The sequence below is a fragment of the Branchiostoma lanceolatum genome, chromosome 19 (assembly GCF_035083965.1).
Source record: "Branchiostoma lanceolatum isolate klBraLanc5 chromosome 19, klBraLanc5.hap2, whole genome shotgun sequence".
In the NCBI taxonomy this organism is placed as follows: domain Eukaryota; kingdom Metazoa; phylum Chordata; class Leptocardii; order Amphioxiformes; family Branchiostomatidae; genus Branchiostoma; species Branchiostoma lanceolatum.
In genome coordinates, this window is record NC_089740.1 from 15,870,018 (window position 1) to 15,891,657 (window position 21,640).

A 21,640-nucleotide genomic window follows, 5' to 3' on the forward strand; every position below is an offset into this window, starting at 1 on the left:
TCCAAGTTATCTGAAATGGAACATTCCGAATTGTGATAATTACGTCATCTGCGGACCACGCCCTTCGCTGACCTGACGTCACAGGTCAGAGTTCACCAGAAGCCGGGGTTCTGTAGTTGTCAGAAGATACTAGAACTGGGATAAAATTGTAGAAATGCGGTAGTTTTGGGTGGATTTCGTGGAAAATGGAGCCTGTATCGCCGATCCTGGCAGTGTCGAGCCCGACATGGGGTCAGGTGAGTGGAGAAAAATGTTATTCCCGCCCGATTTGTGCCGGGAAAGTGCCGAGAGTTCAGTTCGGGGTTTTCATGCGGAAGTAAGTCGGTCGACGTCCGATCTCGTGATGGAAGTGTCTGTAGATATTGTGTTTGTCTTGACTGCAGTGAAAATTTACCCTTCAGCTGAATCTCGGTTTTCTGGTCATGTCCGGTACGTTTATAATTTTGTTCAAAGTGTGTAATGAGGATGTAAAATCAATAGAATTCAGAACTATATGATCATCTTATTTCACAAATCAAAGGAGCGAGTAGAAACATCGAACCCACGCCGAAACCGGCAGCCCAGATCACAGGCACGCACGCCTTAACCACTAGGCTAAAAGGTCGCGACCAGTCAGACTGGTCAGTTGGAGGCGCTTGAACCCCCACTGTTACACTTCTGCTATGTTACAAAATAATATAAATGTGAAGGTTGTCTCAACAACTATTTATAATATTTAGTCACCAAAACCTGGTTCAGACTGACACTGAACAGCAATGACTTTGACTTCGTTACTGTTTGTCTGCTTTGGTTTGTGTGTTGTTCCATACCAATGGTCATGTCTTTCTCTGTCTTCTTTATTCAAAACGCCTCGCTGAATTGGCTGTTAAACTGCTTGGGGGCAAAATTATTGGATTTGGAGGGACTTTTCCAATTTCAATACAGTAACAACAGAATTATGATGGTTGGAGTAAAAGGTGACTGTGTGCTGAGTTTGTATGTTGATGGCAGTTATGGGCGAATCACTCTGTAAGAACTTCATCGAAAACATTATATATACAGTTTTTTTATGGACAAATTCAGCCACAATGAAAATTCTACTCTACTCTACTCTGTACTTTTCTACATGTACAAGAAAGTCCCATATTTTACCAGTTGTCTGAATTTCTTCTGTGCATCTGATTTTATGGGTCTCCTGTGCAGGGAAGTAAGTGTACACGCCGAAACATTTGCCACGTCTTGAAATGTTTATCATGGATTAATTTTGGTAGCATGCGTTATGAGTCCAGTGGTTAGCAATCTTGCCTCTGGAACTAGAAGCCCCGGGTTTGTGTTGCTCACCCGACATGCACGCTACCGGAAAAGATCGCAGTCCTTAGGACGGGACGTTAAGCCGTGGTCCACTGTTCATTGTGCTATTCGAAAAAGAGCTAGGGGAATTTCCCCGGTACAATGAACCTGTAAATACTGTACATAGCGTCTGTCTTCTTCTCTGTCACGACCAGTGGAAGATTAGCTCTTCAGTGAGCTAAAACTGGATCGAGATTACTTTCCTTTCCTTTCCTTTTAGCTTTGACAACATGAAACCAGACATCACACATATGCATTTGAAACATACGTGTATTACTATTGTACTGCAGAATTGTTTCAACTGTGAGCTTAAAACACCAGGGTGGGGGGCTAGCAAAGAAATTAGTTCGCGGCAAAGAATCAGAGGGAGTTTTCTTTTATTGAACCAAAAAATTATTTCCCCTTCTAATTGCGAAATTAAGTCTGTGCAAAAATAAATGAATTAACAGTAGTGGAGGTTTTCCAAAGTCTATTGGTATATGATAATTGATATAACATCTAATAACATAATCCCGCCAGGGTACATGGTACAGGGTACATGCCGCCACCCAGAAAAGATTCGTCCAAACAGATCTTCAACCCAACATCCCCCAGTATAACGCACTCCTGCATATCTAAACTGTGCATACCTGGGGGTGCTGCACTAGGGATCTCTCAAACACTGTTCTTCACAGTGGCGGCTTTATGTTAATTGAGGTTAGATAACAGATGATAACTAATAGTATTAGTATAACGAGGCATATACCAGGGCTAGTGGTGCGGATCGGTCCGGCCGGACCGGTTCCGGACTTGTAAAACGTTTAGGTTCAAGTCCAAAAAAACCTAAACGTCTGGAAACAAGTCCGGACTTGAAAAAAAATTCTCTTACTCATACACTCCTTTTTGTTTCAAACCATCTTAAACCTTCCTTAAATCGTGAAATTTGCACTAGAAAAATATTAAAACATTGCTGTTTTTGTGTTTATAACTGAACTTTTGTGTTAATTACTGACTGTATATAATTCCGTATATATAGTTTTCAAATTACGTGTAAAATATCTGCCAATATGCAATTTTACATGTAACACGAAAAAATATTCCAAAATGATTGTTCAGGTCCGGACTTTCAAGTCCGGACCTGAACCTAAACCTCTGGACTCGAGTCCGAACCTAAACCTAAACTCGGGTTTAGATCCACACCACTAACCAGGGCTGGTGAACTAGTCAGGTGGTGGTTTAGCTTGACTACAAATTTCAACAAATGTTCTTAAAATTTCCAAGTGCCGCACACAAGACAAGAGTGTGTGGAGAATAATAAAAGCTTCCCCAGTCTGATGTTAAACAGACTAGACGTTTTGCGAATGTTGCTGTCCACGACAGTCAGACTCAACCAGAAGTGGAACACTTCATCAGACGACCTCTGTGTTTGACCTTGTGTTCCACAGCCATCCTTTGCTAATGTCGTTAGACCGCTAACATCGTTAAGCCGTTAACATCGTTAGACCCATAACAAGATTTCCCTCCGCATGGCAGCTTCTATTCCCACTGCAGGAATTATGGAAACTGAGATTTGATTTTCTCGGCTGTTCAGCGTAAATACAATGTTATCATTGTTGACTTAGTTTCTCCCAACTACACGTACTAGTAACAATGTTAGTGAAAGAATTCAAGCCCTTCAATAGCTAAAGTAAAAATAGATTTAGAATAGTTGTTATGCCACTTTTACCAAAAAGATATACTCTACCAGCACATACGGTACTCTTAAGTCTAAGTCAGTAATTACAGACTGTATACAAAGGTTTGTGCCCCCCCCCCCCAATCCACCGTGCACACAACGTGGCTGCTGGGTGTCTAATTACAGCCTGGAAACTCGTCTGTCAAGTCTTAAATAACCTTCAGCTGGCTCCATTCAGGTGACAATTCAGAATCAGAAGGTCGTAGATAGATTTGTTTGTTTACACATGTTTTTTTACATGTTTACACAAGTGCTGTTTGCCCTACAGGACAGCGTGACCTTGATCCAAGCTGTCCAGCGAGGTGATGTCACAAAGGTCAACGACTTGATAAAGACTGGCTGTGACGTCAACAAGAATGAAGAGGTGAGAACAAAACATCTTAAACTTGTCAAGACATCACTTATAATATTGGTCTTTCTTTGCAGACGTTCCTTCACACTGCAGCACAATAGGGGAAGAGTAAGGTGCTGTCCAGCTCCTGTCTGTCTAGTTCCCAGCTTCTAACCATGTATTTTACCTGCCCCACAGACCTTCCTCGGCGCCTCAGCAGTTCATGTAGCAGCCCTGATGGGGAACACCGAGGTGCTGTCCAGCTCCAGTCTGTCTAGTTCCCAGCTTATAACCATGTATTTTACCTGCCCCACAGACCTTCCTTGGCGCCTCAGCAGTTCATGTAGCAGCCCTGATGGGGAACACAGAGGTCCTTGACCTGCTGATCAGTTTGGGGGCAAAGGTCAATGCAATCGACGGGGTATGCATGCTTGCCATTTTTTTTTCAAGTTTGCTTCTTTCTGTTCATAACAAAATGCTTTCAATTAACGGCAAAAACTTCAAGGTTTTGGCCGAAAGTTTGGGTGAAAGTTTTTTTAAAATACTTGTTTCCCGCAAAGGCCACTTATAGAACCCACCCCCTTACATGTATATCCTAACATGACCCTCCTAACATAACTTACATGGCCCCCGTAATGTTCATGTGCCCCCCTCTAACTTAAGATCTTTCCCTCTTCCAGGGCAAATACGGGACCCCCTAACCTTACGATATGTCCCCCCCTCCAGGGAACATGCACACATACGGCACCCCCCTAACCTTATGATCTGACCCCCCTTCAGGGCACGTACGGCACCCCCCTGACGTATGCAGTGATGAAGTCGCAGGCCGACTGTGTGCGGTCGCTCATCAGCCATGGAGCAGAGGTCGACGACCTGTCTACTGAGGTAGGACCTGCTCACATGGGCAGATAATGCTAGCCTCTACCAGGCTCCGCCGGATGGCTGGAAAAATAGTAGAAATTGGCCGTAATAGAGTGAATAGTGTGCCAAGGGAGTTAGCTACGGAGGGAGTTCATTATGCCACCGACGGAGCCTGTGCGGACACGGTATCTCGTTTGATGTCCACTAATCGCTATCTAATAGGTGCGAAGTAGCTAAATAATCCTTTTATTGCTTTCCGACTCGTCCGAGCAACAAGGAGTAAAACCAAAAGACATGAACTTTCCTTTGCACCCCGATCTCTACGTCTGTTCTATAGTAATGCCATTTGATGGTTCCTTTGTACCTGTCAGTAGTGTAATGGGTTGTGAAGTTCTTTATTAAAATCTGTTGGTATTCACTGTTACTTTTATCATAGCAACTCTTCATCTGATTGTTGTTAGAATTTTAAAACTGTTTGTAATCATGTATCAATGTTCATGTATCAATGTTTAAGCGATTTTATGTGACTGTTAAGTCAATGGCAAGCCTTGTAAGTATTGGCGCAATTGATGTGGATATTTTTGTTTTATAGTAATGTCACATGAAATGGCAATCAGAATAAAGCTGAATCTGAATCTTTTGATCGTAAGCCGTGTTTAGGAGAGGCACAGTTTGATCATGTTAAAGACCTCACCACATTTAGTGATAAGAGAATAGGGCTTCTACCAAAGTACTAGTGAGTGGATCAGAAACTAGTCAGGTCTCCTCGATGACAGCTTGATATTGAGGATAATCACTTTGTTATGTCTCATTGTCCAAAAATGGTGGTAAATGAATATCATAAATCAAAACATTGCACATATTACCTTAAGGTGAGTACATGATTATGTACCTTAAGGATAGGCAAGATAGAACTGAAATATTGAAGAAATATTAAACTTTTCCTGTATGTATTGTGTATACAAACATGTATGTGTTTTATATATTATGTTACCTGTCATGTATTTTGGAATTCTGAATAAAACTGGTATGTTTATGCATACCGCCAATTGATATCTGAAAGTATCGAATCACATGGTCTGTGGTAATGGGTTATCAGATTTTCTGAACAGTTTTCTGCTGAATATATTTGACTTACAAAACATTTTTTTACAGAATAAAATGTGACACGCTTCTTCATTGACAAGTCAATTCAGCCTAGCCACAGAGTACAGTCGCAATATTTTTAAAGTAGATAGCATGTGAATTATGAATGTGATAAATTTCATTCTCTTTCCAACCAGGTCTGTTTCATTGGTTTACCATTATAAACATTGTATTGCAACCCTAAAGAAGCCCTTAAACCACAAGTAGTGGAGATTATTTCATCTACTGATAATAGTTATAGGTAAAGGTTTATATGGCATTTAATTACTGCTGGAAAACAACTTGTACATCTCAATTGATAAGAACCGTAGGTTGAGAAACTTGATCGAATGTAGATTGTTTATTCACCCTATTGTTAAAGTTACGATCAGATTAACGGAAGTGTAATTATTTTAACAGATAGACCGCACCATCTCTTCATTCCAAAGCTGAGCTGCAGGGATACACAAACAGAAGCTGGGAATAAGAGAACGATACTTATGACTCAAGTTAGCTATTTGCAGTCTTTAGAAACTTAAATACGCGTATGTTTTTGCGCACTTAAAGTTTAGTTCATTCCATTTCATGCGAATTTCGCGCTAAAACAGACGGTGTATGAAAACTCACTCTTTCTGCCGAAATCTGACGTTTTCTGGGTGGAAATGTACGTCCCACGGGTGTTTGCCTCAAACCTGCTAAGTTGTTTGTCAAAGGATTCAAGAGACAAGAAAATCTCGGCGCTTTTGGGCCCGCTGGTCGCCGTCCGCTGCTCGGGACTAGGACCAGCCATGTTGACATAAGGCTCGTTCCCAGGGTATACACTGTATACCTTGGGTACGATTACGTCACTTCCGGTTTTACGCAGAGTCATATTTTCTAGCCCCGACCGTATCTTTTTCCCGCGCGTTCGATTGCAGATTAACCGCGCAGTAACGTAAATGTCAGGTAAACAATAATCATCTTACAATTCAGTACAAAAAAAACAACTCTAAATAATTTTTCTAATAACGAAAAACGTTTTCTGTTATGTTCTAACAAGATAATATAGACAATGCAAGCGTTTTAATAAAGAACATAATTTTTTGGTGCGTTTGGCTGTCACCCCCGTTTGACCTTTGTCCCAGACACAGCCTCCACACGCCCGGCCGCGTCCCACTGCGCGCTGAGCGATTTACGACCTAAATGATCTTCAGCGCTGAGTTAGTTCCTTTGTACAGATAATCGGGGGATTAATTTGATACCCTTTATAGATACCGTGTCCGCACAGGCTCCGTCGGTGGCATAATGAACTCCCTCCGTAGCTAACTCCCTTGGCACACTATTCACTCTATTACGGCCAATTTCTACTATTTTTCCAGCCATCCGGCGGAGCCTGGTAGAGGCTAAGATAATGCTGCTATAGGACTGTGTGATTGACAGGTTTGATTGACAGGTTTAACTGAGATTTGATTGACAGGTTTGATTGGCATGTTTGACATGTTTGACCGATGATGGAGAGCCTGTGGAGGTTAGCTGTAGATGATGCGGAGGGCGGCAGGTTCGACATGAATGATTGACATGTTTGACATGTTTGGTTGACAGGTGTGACTGTTTGATTGACGGGTTTGACATGTTTGGTTGACAGGTGTGACATGTTTGATTGACATGTGTGACATGTTTGATTGACAGATGATGGAGAGCCTGTGGAGGTTGGCTGTAGACGAAGCGGAGGGGGCAGGGTCGACATGTTTGATTGACACGTTTGACATGAATGATTGACATGTTTGATTGACAGGTGTGACATGTTTGATTGACAGATGATGGAGAGCCTGTGGAGGTTGGCTGTAGACGAAGCGGAGGGCGGCAGGTTCGACATTCTAAACCACCTCCTGGAAAACTACGAAAAGCCACATGACACCAGGAAGGTCAGAAGTCAGGCCCACACTGGGCCATTTTTTTTTTCATACAGTTTTTTTCGGGAATAATTCCAAGATTGATAAATGATGTAAATGAATAAATAAATTCCTGTCCATTTTCACTCCTCTCCAGTTGTATAATATTAAAGGCTCATTGTTTGTACTTACTTTACTATTGATGTTATTGTCCAATAAGTCGAATGAATTGATAAATTAACTCCTGTCCATGTTTATTCCTGTCTAACTTGTAGAAAACATCTCCCAGATGACCAAAGGTCAAAATCTTACTGTCATTCTCTTCATACTTAGTCTATTACCCTCATCGCCGGGGTGCTTTTTAAACACCTCTCTTGTTACCCTCCCCAGCTGGTAGAGAACATCTCCCGGATGACCAAAGCGTGCGACGTCGAGCTGCAGACGATGGAGGGTCGGATTGAGGCCGTGCAGACGGCCGGGTTCCCCGAGCTTTCCCGCGCCCTGGGCCGCGACCGGCTCGACCACGTGAAGGAGTTCCTGTCCATGCGGGTCGTGGCGCACACCTTCGAGGACGTCGCGCTCTCGGTTGGTTTGTTATTCCTTTCTTAAGATTCACCACATTTTGAATAATCGATACGACTGTTGACTATCATATTTCAAGATGTCAAGATATGCAGTCAACGTTTCCATGTGCCTCTGTCACCTTCCTCTGATTGGTTCCATTGATTCAGACTAGATGTCCCTGCTTACAGTGTGTTCCCAAATGCAAAGTACAGTCATCTACACCTAGCCATTGTGTGCAACAGAACCAGTCAGAATTGCCCTCAGGCAGGTGATAGACAGTCAGACCGATGGTCACCGAAACGTTGGTTGAATAAATCAATTGGTGCCCATAAGCTGGTGGAACATGTTCGCTTTAGGTGCGTTCGATGTATGTCACAATAGACGCAAGTCAGTCTACAAATGTAGTACTGCAAGTTCTGTTGATTAATAAAACCATTTTGATTGATTGATTGATTGATTGATTGATTGATTGATTGATTGATTGATTGATTGTTCAATCTTGCGGGAGAAGCCCGTCTGTACGCTGTACCTGCTGACGTTTGTTATGTTTGATACATACAGGTGCGTTCGATCTCGCGGGAGAAGCCCGTGCGTACGCTGTACCTGCTGACGTTTGTTATGTTTGATACATACAGGTGCGTTCGATCTCGCGGGAGAAGCCCGTGCGTACGCTGTACCTGCTGACGTTTGTTATGTTTGATACATACAGGTGCGTTCGATCTCGCGGGAGAAGCCCGTGCGTACGCTGTACCTGCTGACGTTTGTTATGTTTGACACACACAGGTGCGTTCGATCTCGCGGGAGAAGCCCGTGCGTACGCTGTACCTGCTAACGTTTGTTATGTTTGATACACACAGGTGCGTTCGATCTCGCGGGAGAAGCCCGTGCGTACGCTGTACCTGCTAACGTTTGTTATGTTTGATACACACAGGTGCGTTCGATCTCGCGGGAGAAGCCTGTGCGTACGCTGTACCTGCTGAACACGACAAAGCCGGGGTTCTTCCCGTACGAAGCGTTCCAGGAGGGGAAATGGTCGAAGCTGTGTCTGCTGATGGGCGTCAACGGAGAGATCCGCAAAATTCCCAGCATGCCTTTCCACAGGTGGGTCCAGCTGACGTGATTGACAGGACAATCAAACAGCAGAAACCGATGTGATTGGCAGTTTTGGTTTATTCCTGTACATTGCAAAGAAACTGGAAAAAACAGCAGAATATAGTCAACATAAATTTTCTCGAAGCAACTGGTTAAGTTTCATAAAGACATTTCAGATAACATCCGCTGTCTTTCTTCAGTGACTGAGACATTTGAGATAAAAAAAAACCCGCAGGAAACGCTCAGACACACACAGAAACACACACAGACACACACAGGAACACACAAACACACACACAAATGGCCCCAAAAACTTTTTTGGCAGCGAAAATGAATCCAAACACAATCCTAACAAGACATGAACATGTATCCCTATACATCTCCCCCCCAGGTCCCAGCTGACTGTGCTGGTGCTGCTGAACACCAAGCTCACCATGCTGCCTGATGACATCGGCGAGCTGACCAACCTGGAGGTTCTCCGCCTCAGCTTCAACCACCTCCGCACCCTCCCGCCCGCCGTCGGGAAGTGCCACGCGCTGCGCTACCTCGCCGCCGACCACAACGTGCTACGGGACCTCCCGCGGGAACTCGGGCAGCTCGCGGACACTCTGGTGTCGCTGTTCGTCAACAACAACGAGATCAACAAGCTGCCGTTCGAGCTGGGTCTGCTGCGGAACCTGCGGTACCTGTCGCTGGAGAACAACCCCATCGAGTTCCCGCAGCCCAACATTCTGCAGCAGCCCCTGCAGCACCTGCTGGCGTACCTGCGTCCGTACCTGGGGGAGACCGTCGAGGATAGGACCGTCAGGGTCGTCCTTATGGGTGGGTACAAATCATGTGCTTTAGTGTACACTTGTGTTAAGGTACTGGTGTGTTAGGGTACTGCTGTGTGGCGTACTGGTGTGTTAGGGTACCACTGCAGTACCTGCGGCCGTACCTGGGGGACACTGTCGAGGACAGGACCGTCAGGGTGGTGATGATGGGTGGGTACTGCTTTAGTGTACTGGTGTGTTAGGGTACCGCTGTGCGGTGTACTAGTGTGTTAGGGTACCACTGCAGTACCTGCGGCCGTACCTGGGGGAGACCGTCGAGGACAGGACCGTCAGGGTGGTGATGATGGGTGGGTACTACTTTAGTGTACTGGTGTGTTAGGGTACCGCTGTGCGGTGTACTAGTGTGTTAGGGTACCACTGCAGTACCTGCGGCCGTACCTGGGGGAGACCGTCGAGGACAGGACCGTCAGGGTGGTGATGATGGGTGGGTACTGCTGTAGTGTACCAGTGTGTTAGAGTACTGGTGTGTTAGGGTACTGCTGTGTGGCCTACCTGCAGCCGTACCTGGGGGAGACTGTCGAGGACCGCACCGTCAGGGTCGTCCTTATGGGTGGGTACTACTGTAGTGTACTGGTGTGTTAGTGTACCGCTGTGCGGCATACCGCTGTGTGGCGTACTGGTGTGTTAGGGTACTGGTGTGTTAGCGTATCACTGCAGTCCCTGCAGTGCTCATGGGTGGGTACTACTTATCTCAAGTGTACTGGTGTGTTAGTGTACCGCTGTATGGTATACCGCTGTGTGGCGTACTGGTGTGTTAGGGTACCACTGCAGTCCCTGGGGGCGACTGTCAAGGACAGGACCGTCAGGGTGGTCCTTATTGGTGGGTACACTTGGGTGGTTTACTTGATAACAAGCTGCCTAGCTATAGGTTCTTTAGTCACAACTAGGATGTATGCAACAACACCCGCATCAAAATTTCAGACAGATGATACATTAAAAAAAGTACAACAAAGGTTGTATGGTTTTTTTTCTGGTACTGAGATTAGACGAATAATCTGTATACTGTGTACAATAATACCTTTACCCTATAGCCTACAAAAATATCTAGATGCGCCTCTGCACCCACAGGCAAAATTAGGTGCACAGCTCCAATTTTGGTTGCACAAAGGTGCACATGCACCCAGTATTTTGAGCCCTCCATGTAGCTTGGATTGCCGAACAGTAAAGTTTATTTATTCCTAACTGTTCCAGGCGGGCAGGGCGCGGGAAAAACGACCCTTCTCCACGGGATGCAGCGGAAGTACTGGATCGGGACCGCCCCGGACCCACAGAGAACCGCCTACATCGACATTGCAGACGTCAACCTGCAGGTAGGGGGTGCAAACGAACAAAACAAACAATTAACAAACAAGATGCCAGTACCATTTGTCAAAAAAATTGATATAGAGACAATTGGGGCGTTACTATCTCAAACCTGTATATGACTAGCACTGTCTCTTGTCACATGATAATCAACACCAAGTCATGTGTCAAGAGAATTCCAAGACGAGATCTGATTTGACCGAGTTGATGAAGAGACAGTCCTTGGGAAAGGCACTTAACACAGCTTTCCTCACTCTACCTATAGGTGTAAAAATGGGTACTTGTTTCTGGTTTGGGAGGCAAAAGTTGGTGGAAGGAAAGAAATTGGCTCCTCCTTCCAATACCGTGCCCTAGACACAGTGGATAACAACCCACTTCCCCTTCAGCCTCAGAAAGTCTACCTTTTTAGCTGGGTTACGTCAATCCGTAACTTTGAAAAACAGTAGGTTTGGAAGATCTCTAGTGCAGCAACCCCAGGTATGCACAGTATATATGTACAGGAGCGCATTGTACTGGGGGACGTTGGGTTTGAGATCTGTTTGGAGGTATCAGGGTGGCAGAATTATGTACTCTGTTGGAATTATGTTTTTTATTATTATTAGTAGATGTTACCTACCTTTCCCCTCCTCCCCTTTAGGAGATCCAGCTGCGCGTGTTTGACCTGGCGGGGGACGATAACGTGTTCCAGACCCAGCTCCCGTTTCTGCCGCGCCGATGCCTCTACCTCGTCACCTTTGACCTCAGCGTCGAGGTACTTTTAATTTTTCTGTTCTACCTGGAAATATATGACTACTGAGTCATGCCTTCTATTATCAGTAAGAGTTACCAACCTAGAATTGAGGTGTTCAAAGATTTGTTTTCTCCTAGAACTGTCATACTCAAATACTGTAGGAGCATCCTCTATAGATAGTGTTGACCTTTTCCTGCTGCCTAGCTCTGGGCGCCAAACAGCTGCTTCAGTGTGCTGAAAATTTTTAAGAATGCTTGCAGTCAGATCAATCTTTACATAGTCCCATAGGAGACAAAAATACGGCCAAGTCAAGACAAAGTTCATGTTACGCCAAAAATAATTACTCAAGCAACTGGATAAGATTTTGAAACAGTCAGACGTTTCAGACAGTATCCACTGTCTTTCGTCAGTGACTAATGATATTACTGAGAACACCAGGATCAATGGCGTATCTTATTACCTGGATGTCTAACCTTCATCAACGTATCAAAGTTCATGTTAATGAGTTAATGAGCTCGACTAGATGATGAAATAACTGAAAGTGGACTTTGCAGGTCGTTGACCCCGACAGTGCCCTGACGGCCCAGTTGGAGGCGTCGCTGACGAGGATCTGTGAGCACGCCCCGATGGCGTACGTGATTCTGGTCGGGACTCACGTCGACGACAAGCGTCTCACTAAGGACATCCTCGACTACACATGGGGCAAGGTCAGCATAAATCTTCTTTTTATTTTATTGACATACATTTTATGAGCATTTGAAAATAAACACAGTGAGGATTCATCCCAGGGTTGGAAATACTGGGTGCATAAAACCTGAAATTGGAGCTGTGGACCTAACATTTGACTGTGGGTGCACCAGTGCACTTATAGATATTGGTGCAGGTTACATACTTACAGGAACTACTAACTACTGGTTGATGTTGGCTACCGAACCGGAAGAAAAAGAAGAAGTATAATAAAAATTGGACATTTCTATACAGTATAAACATTTAACAGTCTTGAAAAATAAGGAAACCATTTTTAATCTTTTTATAATGTGACAGAGTGTGAATGTGACTGAGTGACATTTTCTCCTTCACTCCCCCTCCCCCTGCATGGTAAAGGCCCTGCTTCACTTTCCTTTACATATGTGATTGTCTGCATGTACCTTACTCTGAAGCCTCAGGTGGACAAGCCTTCATAACAGAATAAACAGAACAGAACTTTCCTCCCCAGGTGAATACCCTACAAGAGTACCCGTTACCAGGCTTTTAGGAGGAAGGAATCTAATTTCTTTGTTTTCTTACTGTAGGGTGTCCAGAAGACACCCTGACGCCTGCTTGCTAATGGCCTGACTGTCACTTTCATTCACTTTCCTTCCCCAGGTGAACGCCCTGCTACAGCGAGCGCGCCCGTCGCACCGCGAGAGTTTCGCCGGGGAGTCGTCCATCGGGAACTGCCTGCTGTGCCAGAAGGCCGACCACCTGTACCGCGTTTCGGAGACGCGGAACGGGCCCGGCTACGTCACGGTCGACAGCTTCCGCCAGAAGACGACGTCGGGCGACTTGGGGAAGCGGTGGAGCTTCGGGAAGGCTGACGAGTTTGAGTCTCCGCACATCCTGGGGTACGTTACAGCTGCACTATGTTATGTTAGCCTACATACATGTGTAGATATTGTTATTTTAGTTATAGGTTTATCAGCCGTCAGGGCACCGTTGGAGCTTCGGGAAGCTGACGAGTTTGACGCCCCGCACATCTTGGGGTGGGTAACGACACTTAATTAGTGATAATCAGTAGCTCATGTGATTGTTTTGCTTTTAATTCCAATTGTTTCAATTGTTCCAGGTACTTCGAGGTGTCTGGAAAGCGGCCGTGCCCCAAACCCCTGTTCAGCATCAGTAACCGCATCCACAACGAGAGCGTGGAACAGCTGAAGTACGCCATGGAGGGATACGCACAGCTGCTCCGCGACCCCTGCCCAAACATCCCCAAGAAGTGGTCGGACACGATTCGGTTCCTTCGCTACGAGGCTCCGCAGCAGAACGCGCACCTGCAGTCGCATCCCATCATGCCCTTCGACGTGTACTGCGCCATCGCAATGACTTGTGGGATACTGTCGGAAGAGGAGATCACGGTGATGACTCAGCATTTCCACCAGCAGGGCGTGTTCCTGCACTACTCCGACTCACCAGAACTGACCAATCACGTCTTCCTCAGCACAAAGTGGCTGACCAATCAGCTGGGGAAGCTGCTGTCACATGATCGCGAGCAGCCACCAATCAGCGCGGAGGGTTACCTTGAGCACAGCATCCTGCCTGAGGTGTGGGGGGATGTGGAGGAGCGGTACCACGGAACGCTGCTCTCTCTCTTCCGCCATGTTGGCATCAGCGTCGAGGTTGGTATCAGCGGGTAATTTCTGTGAAGGGCGTCCAGAAGACGCCTTGACGCCCTGCTAGCTAATAGCCTGGGTTGGTATCGGCATCCCAATGGGGGATGACCATCGTGTGACACTGAGAAACAATGACACACCAGCTCCGATCAAATGCAGGACTCCTTGGCTCATGAACTAGGCTACTAGCCATCGGGGCGTCAAGGAGTCTTCTGGATGCCCTACACTAAGAAAAGAAAGAAAATTAGATGCCCTCCTTTTCCAGGGGACAACCAGAGAACGCCTTGTCTCTCTGTTGGTCTCCCTCTCTCTCTCTCTCCCTCCCTCTCTCTATCCCTCTAACCAACTGTCTCACTATCTTTCTCTCTCTCTCTCCCTCCCTCTCTCTCTATCCCTCTAACCAACTGTCTCACTATCTCTCTCTCTCCCTCTCTCTCATTATCTCTCTTTCTGTCTCTCTTCACAATTCAGCCGTCTGTTCTGCAAAAGTTTTTGGCGACGCCTCAGGGGCGAGCCAAATTTGTACTATATTGTGTGCAGATTGCAAGAATTCTAGGAATTGTACAGGAATGTGAAAGTCCATGGGACGATAACTCAAGAATGCCTGGATGTATTGTCTTCATATTTTATAGGTGGGTAGGTCTGTGGGAGACCTTGTGATGATTGGATTTTGGGCCCCCTATCGACTTTCTATGGTACTGCAGGGGAACTTTCACTTTTCAAATCTCGTCTTCTGAACATGCTATAGTCATGATCTTTAAGTGGTGGATAGCTCTTAGTAAGGAAAATATGTCCTGTAGATTTGGACCCCCTAGCAGCTTTTTTGGGAACTGCAGGAGCTGATTTTGACTCAAACTTTGAAAGAGAATAACGCAAGAAGGGGATGACGGATCATCATAATTTTTGGTGTGTAGATATCTTAAGTGATGATTTACATAATCATATCCCACTTATGCAAATCAATATCTGATTTGCATAATTAATGAGGACAGTTAATAAATCAGCTGAATTCTATTATAGGACTCTCAAACACATGACATATGTAACTGAGAAAGAGATAAATATCGATAGATATCAATTATGCAAATTGATGCTTCATTTGCATAATTAATGACAAAATACTATAAATCCATAGTGGTAAATGATGGGGATTTCATTTTTGCACAATTTGGAAGTTAAGTAAATGTGGCCACTATTAGAAACAAATCTTGCATAGAGGGCCTCATTTACATAGTTTTATAAGGAAATGGTACGATACCTTTTTTTGTGAAAACAAGATTTTCATACATTGGACAACTTGTGTTATTTTGGTAAGAGAAGGTGATCGACTAATATGATTTATGCGAGGTCCTTATTTGCATGTGGGCTAAAAACGAAAACGTTAACAGAGACCACCGTCGCCATGGCAACATCTTTTTATGTTGCCAATCTTGTTAAACTCATTTCTTGTTCTCTCTCTCAGGTTTGTGATACGAAGCGCGACATTTTCCCGGGGCGAATCCCGGCCTGCCGACCCGACGAGGTCATCTGGACCGCGGAGCTGTCTGCGGAGGAGAACCAGATTACGTCGGTGTTCGGCCTGCGTCGGTTCCCGCTGTCGTTCTTCGCCTCGCTGGTCGCCGCCGTGGAGCGAGACCGCGCCCACGCAAAGCTGCTGGTGAAGATTTAGATCTATTTTATTCATTGAGTTTTATGACAGCTTGTTTGTTAAGTTCACTTGAAAGTTCATCTGTGTTGGTAGAAGTCATTCTGAATGGAGTTTTAACTGTAAACGCCAACACAATAGATTGGACTTACCCAAATTTTTTTTGTTTAGTTATTTTGACCAAATTAACTTTTATTTATTTTATTTTGCCAGGGAAATCATGTCACCAACTGACGATTTTCAATGAGCCCCCGGGGGAAAACCCCAGACAAAAGTTATCTACATCAAATGCAAATCAATGTTACAAGAGATAACAAAAAAGTTATGCAAACTATAAGTTGATATAAAAGAAAAGAATAACATAAACATAATATCATATAATTGCAAAATATGTGAAACAATAGTGCAGCCTTAACATAATGTAACATCCGTGTCCCATTCTCCAGGTGAAGAACCCGGCCGTGTACCGGCAGAACCGAATCGTGTACGTCTCCAACAGCGTCCCCACCGGATGCCCCGCCTGCCGCAAACGGAACATCTCCCACGGCGACGCCTGGCACCTCCGGGAGGCGGAGACACCCGACACCGCCGAGCAGGATGAGGATCGCGAGGACTCCCGTATCGCCCACCTCCTGGACGTTCCCGAGTTCTCCGAGGAACAGAAATCACGATCAACGTCGTCCGAGTCCCTCGCACAGGTATGTTTAGCTTACTCTCCAAGCAGAGGTTAGGCACTTGACGTGTTTTTGACGTGTTGGGACAAAATAGAAAGTCCAACAGCCAGAACCCTACCTCTGCTTGGAGAATATGTTAACGTAAATGTACCTTATCTGATTTTAGATTACTTTCAATTTTAAACTAAACTGCATTTCAGCCAATAAAGGCTGCTACAGTTGTGTCTTGCAATGATGTAATAAACATTCATTCATTCATTCAGTCAATTCACCCATTCGTTCATTCATTCATTCACTCATTCACTCAATGACCATTAATATATTCATTCATTCATTCCTCCAGGAAGAACCAGAGCTCCCGGAAGCGGACCAGCAGAAGTCGCCGGCCGTTATCTTCGACAGCTCCGACAGCGAGAGTTCCAAAACTGACTTCGTGGCCACGCAGAAGACGCACTTCTACCTGAACCCGCGGAGTCGGAGTTTAGAGGTCATAGTTCGCGGGGAGCGGCCCTGCTGCGGGATGGAACATGTGCGGGAGATTTTGCGGGGAGTCTTCGCGGGAAAACCGGCGCTGGCCCACCACGAGAAGGTAAACCTCGTTTGTTTGTTTGTCACCGAGGAAAACTACATGTAGTAAGGAACTGTGGTTTGATGTTGGTTTTAATGATGGTGCATATATAGATTTTAACATTGTACAATAGAGGTTAACAGTACTTTAATTACTATAATTCCTTCGTCCTACCCTATGTTTTAATTTGGTGTAATGTCAGTAGCACCAATCCAGTCCTTTGATTACAACTGCTAGATGTGCTTTTAGTTTTATCAAATAAACCATTGTTATTTTTGTTTAGATCGTCTGCCCCTGCTGTCTGCTGGAGGGAAACCCCGCCCCAGCGTTCTTCCCTCGAGACCCAGACGTGGAACCGGAGGGGGTGCAGGCCAACCACCAGAACAGCCAGCAGAAGGGGGTGCAGATCACCTGCCGGAACGGCCACCAGCTGGGCTCCTGGCGCGACCTTCTGAAAGGGACGATACCGGACAGCTTCCGAGCCAAGATGCGCTGCGGTAACCATGACGATGTGGACTCCGCGGGCAGTATCGTGTGTCCTGCCTGTGTTCTGGAGAAGCACCCAGCGCCGGCTGTGTTCGAGCACGTTGCCATGGCAATGGACGCGGCGCAGAAAACGCTGGTGTGTCAGAACGGGCACGAGCTTGGCACGTGGGAGGACATCGCCGGCGGGAAAATCCCGGGGAAATTCCTGCATCAGGAGGAAACAACCGAAAACGGAAATGACCTTCTCGAGAAGGTCACAAACAGAAACAGTGTAGAGGTCACGGAACAACAGGTCATACAGGAAACACCGTTGCTTAGCAACCAATCCGATGCCAGGAGAGAGGGGCTCGTCACGGAAACAGGTGTAACCATGAACCTAGAAAACATTAATAGCAACACAAACAACAACAACAACAACAAGGACACACTGGGGTCGTTTCCACTGCTGGAGCAGATGCAAAGGATGATGGGAGAGAGCCCTTCAGACAAAGCACTGGTGAACCACACTCAAACAGAATCACATCCCGACTCTCCACATCCTAAATCACCACATCCCAACTCACCGCAACCCGACACCCCACGCACCTCCAAACGGAAAAGCCATTCCGACGATTACCCCCAGGACCACAACCCGTTCCAAGAGGGTACAGATAACAGCGCTCCCATGCAGTATCCGGTGGAACTGAACCCGTTTGAGGAGGTGGAGGAGCGAGTAGCGACCATCCAGGTGGACGACATGTACGTAAGCAGTCCCCTGGAGACCTCCAGTGTGCTGGGTCCTGGGGACAGCGCTGTGCAGTAGCGCCCCCATGCAGGCTCCAGCAGAACTGCAGTCCCCTGGACGCCTCCAGTGTGCTGGGTCCTGGGGACAGCGCTGTGCAGTAGCGCCCCCATGCAGTCTCCAGCAGAACTGCAGTCCCCTGGAGGGCTCCAGTGTGCTGGGTCCTGGGGACAGCGCTGTGCAGTAGTGCCCCCATGCAGGCTCCAGCAGTACTGCAGGCCCCTGGAGGGCTCAAGTGTGCTGGGTCCTGGGGACAGCGCTGTGCAGTAAAGCCCCCATGCAGGCTCCAGCAGAACTGCAGTCTCTAGAGACCTCCCTGCAGTTTTGCAGAACTGCAGTCCTGTGAACAGGTCCAGAACTGAACCTACCGATGCAGTAAAATGCCCATAATTTATCACTATTGATCGAATATTATTGATTATAGGCTATTTATTGATAGTTATGGATTGAGGACTACTGATTGATAATGGATAACCGTTCCATGAACTTCAGGTGAATATATGGAACCACAAAACAGCTTTAGCTTGATTTATAAACCCCACCTACACTGCAGTACACGTGAATGCTTGGTGTACAATAGACCTATAGGAATACATAGTTACTGTATATTCTATATGGTTAAATCTATACCATGTATATTCTGTATACAATAAATCTATTAAGTATCCTGGACCCACCGAACCCTTTTCCCAGGAATGTGACAAAACTGCCACAAATGGGACCAGTCTTGTCCGTACCCACCCGTATATGTAACATGTACTGCCAGGGCCCACCCCTGTATGTAACATGTACTGCCAGGGCCCACCTGTGACTGTAAACCCTTATCAGCAACAAATTGCAGTACTGACAATGCCTTTTATAATCACCCCCACTTGTGGTCAGTTTGGAACGGTCCTGACCCACTTATTGCTGCTAGAACAAACCAAGTGTTTGGCTATTCAGGGGTGAACAGATTAACAGGAACAGAGAAAGAAACTTAACAGTTACTTGCCCAGCTCTTTGGTATTACAAACAGATGAAGTTGTTGAGACAAAAAACAAAATTTGGATGTTTGAATGATTCTCTAACAAAACGTCCCACCGTGACCTGCACCGAGGTTTGTAAGTTTGCACCAGAAAAAAGGAGAATTATTTTTTCAGGAAAGTTTTAAACTTGTCCCTTCCAGAGTTTTGTATTTTTTCTTGTGTCTCTACTTAGGAAAATCTGACTTTGTCAAGCCATATAATGTATTGTAGTTTTCAGGTTACGGGTAGAAATTCTTTGTGTACGTTTCAAGTGATGTACTTTTATTATTGTCCTTTTATAGTTTCTAGAATTTTAACCACTTTGCAAATCGTCCATTTTTCAGATTGGCCATGTTGGTAGTAATAGTTTTTATGCTATAATTTGAGCTGCAAAACTTGTACTTAGTAAGTGTTACCATGGCAGATTCAGTAAAGATTGTAAGGAAAATACAAAATGCCAGAATCATCTGCATTGATGTCTGTTATAATTATGTACATGTTTTTTGCCAGGCTAGTGTATTTTGCCAGGCTAGAGTATTTTGCCAGGCTATTTCCGTTAATGTAAGTTACGAACTGTACACAGAGTCTAAATACTTTGCTAAATGTTCTTATAATGTGCTTTTTGTCTCTATTTATTGATAATGCCAACAGATATTTTATAACTATTGTTTTCCAATGTTAATGATTTATCATTATGGTGTCAAAGGTGCTTTCTTTCCTTGGTTGATTCATTCATTTCTTCCTTCTATTCTACATTTGTCCTTAATCATTTGTCCTTGAAAATGTCTACCTACATTCTGCAGAAAGAAAATTGCAAATTTACAGACAGATTTTGCTAGGACTTAAATAGAACCACACAAGCTTCTACTTTGTGAGAATCTGATAATTTTTGAGCATTAAAAGTTGGAAGTTTACAAACTGCAAGTAAGAATATAGGGCTGCTGTGAACTGTTGCCGAGTTACTGAAATAATGTTATAAGCAGAGCTTCAAAGCCTATTTTTGTGGTTGTCTGTGGCCATTGCAATTGTTCACTACACATTGTAGAAAAAAAGTAATTTTATAGAAAAACAGGATTTCTGACGTACTTGCACATTACAGGGAAGTATTTTTAGCTCAGTTTGCGAATCATCTTTCAGAACCTTCAGTGGTAGTGAAGTTTGTAATTGTTGTATGTTCCAACCAAAAGTGGAAATAGATTTTATGAATGTTACAGGTTTAGTGTTGTACATGTCATTGTTTCCTTCATTAGGCAATGCTGTTTAATTATATGGATGACATCTGTACGTGCATCAAGTTTTGACCATTCCCCAAAAAAGTTTCTACCTTAATGCAAATCGTGCAAAGCAGATAAAAGATGAGCAAAGATATGCCTTGAATTGCAAAAGGATTCGGAAACGGACACTAATGTCATAGAATGTCAAAGTCAAAGAAGAAGATGTGAAAAAAAAATGTCGTATCCATTGTTTGATATAGTGTACCATTCCCTGTGTGTTAAGTCATTTGTTCCAGATCACATAAATTTTATAATGAAGACAATTTTTTATTTTTTTATTCACATGCTCGCATCAGTTTTGGGGTTCCCAGAGGATGTCACCATATGATGAAAACAACATGGCCTTACTGTAAAGACTAAAATGAAAGACGTTAGACTGTTTCCTAACGTAGAGGTCATTTTGTAGAAATTATTTCTGGTCGCTCCCTCTTTTAATGGGTCTTTAATATTTCAGGCCATGCCAATAACATTTGCCTGTGCCATATGAATTGGGAGGTTCTTCCAAAATGTAGCAGTGCAGCGGCGCCGCCTATTAACAGTAATGTGAACTGCAACCTGGCAGCCACAAGGAAAGCCCCGCGGCCCTGTCAGGTTTCTGATAGAGCAAGGAGGTTATGTCTATATAACCTCCTTGGATAGAGTAAATGCCACATATTTTCTCAACACTTGGAAGATACGTTCGGGTGTACATTTAGACCTTTACACACAGGGCTAGGTATGTATTAGTAAGGTGAAAACTCTTCTCCAAAAATTAACTAAAAAAGTTGTTCAGTATCTATGAATAAGGCCAGTCCCACTTGTGACGATGTCAGTGGCGTTCCACTATTAGAGAATAATGAACTCGCTGCTTTGTAGCCCGCAGGCTTTCTTCCCAACTCGCATATTCTTTACTTCATCTTAATATATTCTATTTAATATCAGTGTAACGTCCACGCTTATGTATAGCAACAGTAGGGTCGATTGCATGTAGAGCCAAAGTATTAAAGCACTTTAATCTAAATTCTAGTTTTAATCCCCAGTCAAGAGTGACACAGTACGTTGATTTGAAGCGTGCATGATCTAGTGATATTCCTCTGGGTTTTAGGCT

At 44.8% G+C, this 21,640-nt stretch overlaps 1 protein-coding gene across 3 annotated transcripts; it reads left to right on the forward strand.

Moving 5' to 3' along the window:
- The first annotated feature begins 60 nt into the window (after positions 1 to 60).
- Positions 61 to 20,490, forward strand: LOC136425359 (probable serine/threonine-protein kinase qkgA). 3 transcript variants are annotated; one of them, XR_010754008.1, is made up of 18 exons: positions 61 to 236; positions 3,312 to 3,407; positions 3,691 to 3,795; positions 4,155 to 4,259; positions 7,157 to 7,264; positions 7,622 to 7,816; positions 8,727 to 8,896; positions 9,279 to 9,709; positions 10,912 to 11,030; positions 11,660 to 11,773; positions 12,307 to 12,459; positions 13,118 to 13,356; positions 13,578 to 14,127; positions 15,584 to 15,778; positions 16,213 to 16,464; positions 16,784 to 17,029; positions 17,292 to 19,789; positions 19,826 to 20,490. XR_010754008.1 is itself a non-coding variant. In XM_066414207.1 (17 exons), the coding sequence occupies exons 1-17, from the start codon at positions 186 to 188 to the stop codon at positions 18,294 to 18,296; spliced, it is 4,134 nt and encodes a 1,377-aa protein (XP_066270304.1). In that variant the 5' UTR covers positions 61 to 185; the 3' UTR covers positions 18,297 to 20,490. The 3 variants fall into 3 exon arrangements, 2 of the variants coding, with proteins under 2 accessions (XP_066270304.1, XP_066270305.1); XM_066414207.1 differs by having other exon boundaries at positions 17,292 to 20,490; XM_066414208.1 differs by lacking the exon at positions 3,691 to 3,795 and having other exon boundaries at positions 17,292 to 20,490.
- The last annotated feature ends 1,150 nt before the right edge of the window (positions 20,491 to 21,640 follow it).

Bases quoted from the DNA above. Each gene is read 5' to 3' on its own strand.
- LOC136425359 (XM_066414207.1), top strand. From the start codon at position 186: ATGGAGCCTGTATCGCCGATCCTGGCAGTGTCGAGCCCGACATGGGGT. The intron at 4,260-7,156 runs GTAGGACCTGCT...TTTGATTGACAG, and splicing joins TCGACGACCTGTCTACTGAG to ATGATGGAGAGCCTGTGGAG. The intron at 8,897-9,278 runs GTGGGTCCAGCT...TCTCCCCCCCAG, and splicing joins CCCAGCATGCCTTTCCACAG to GTCCCAGCTGACTGTGCTGG.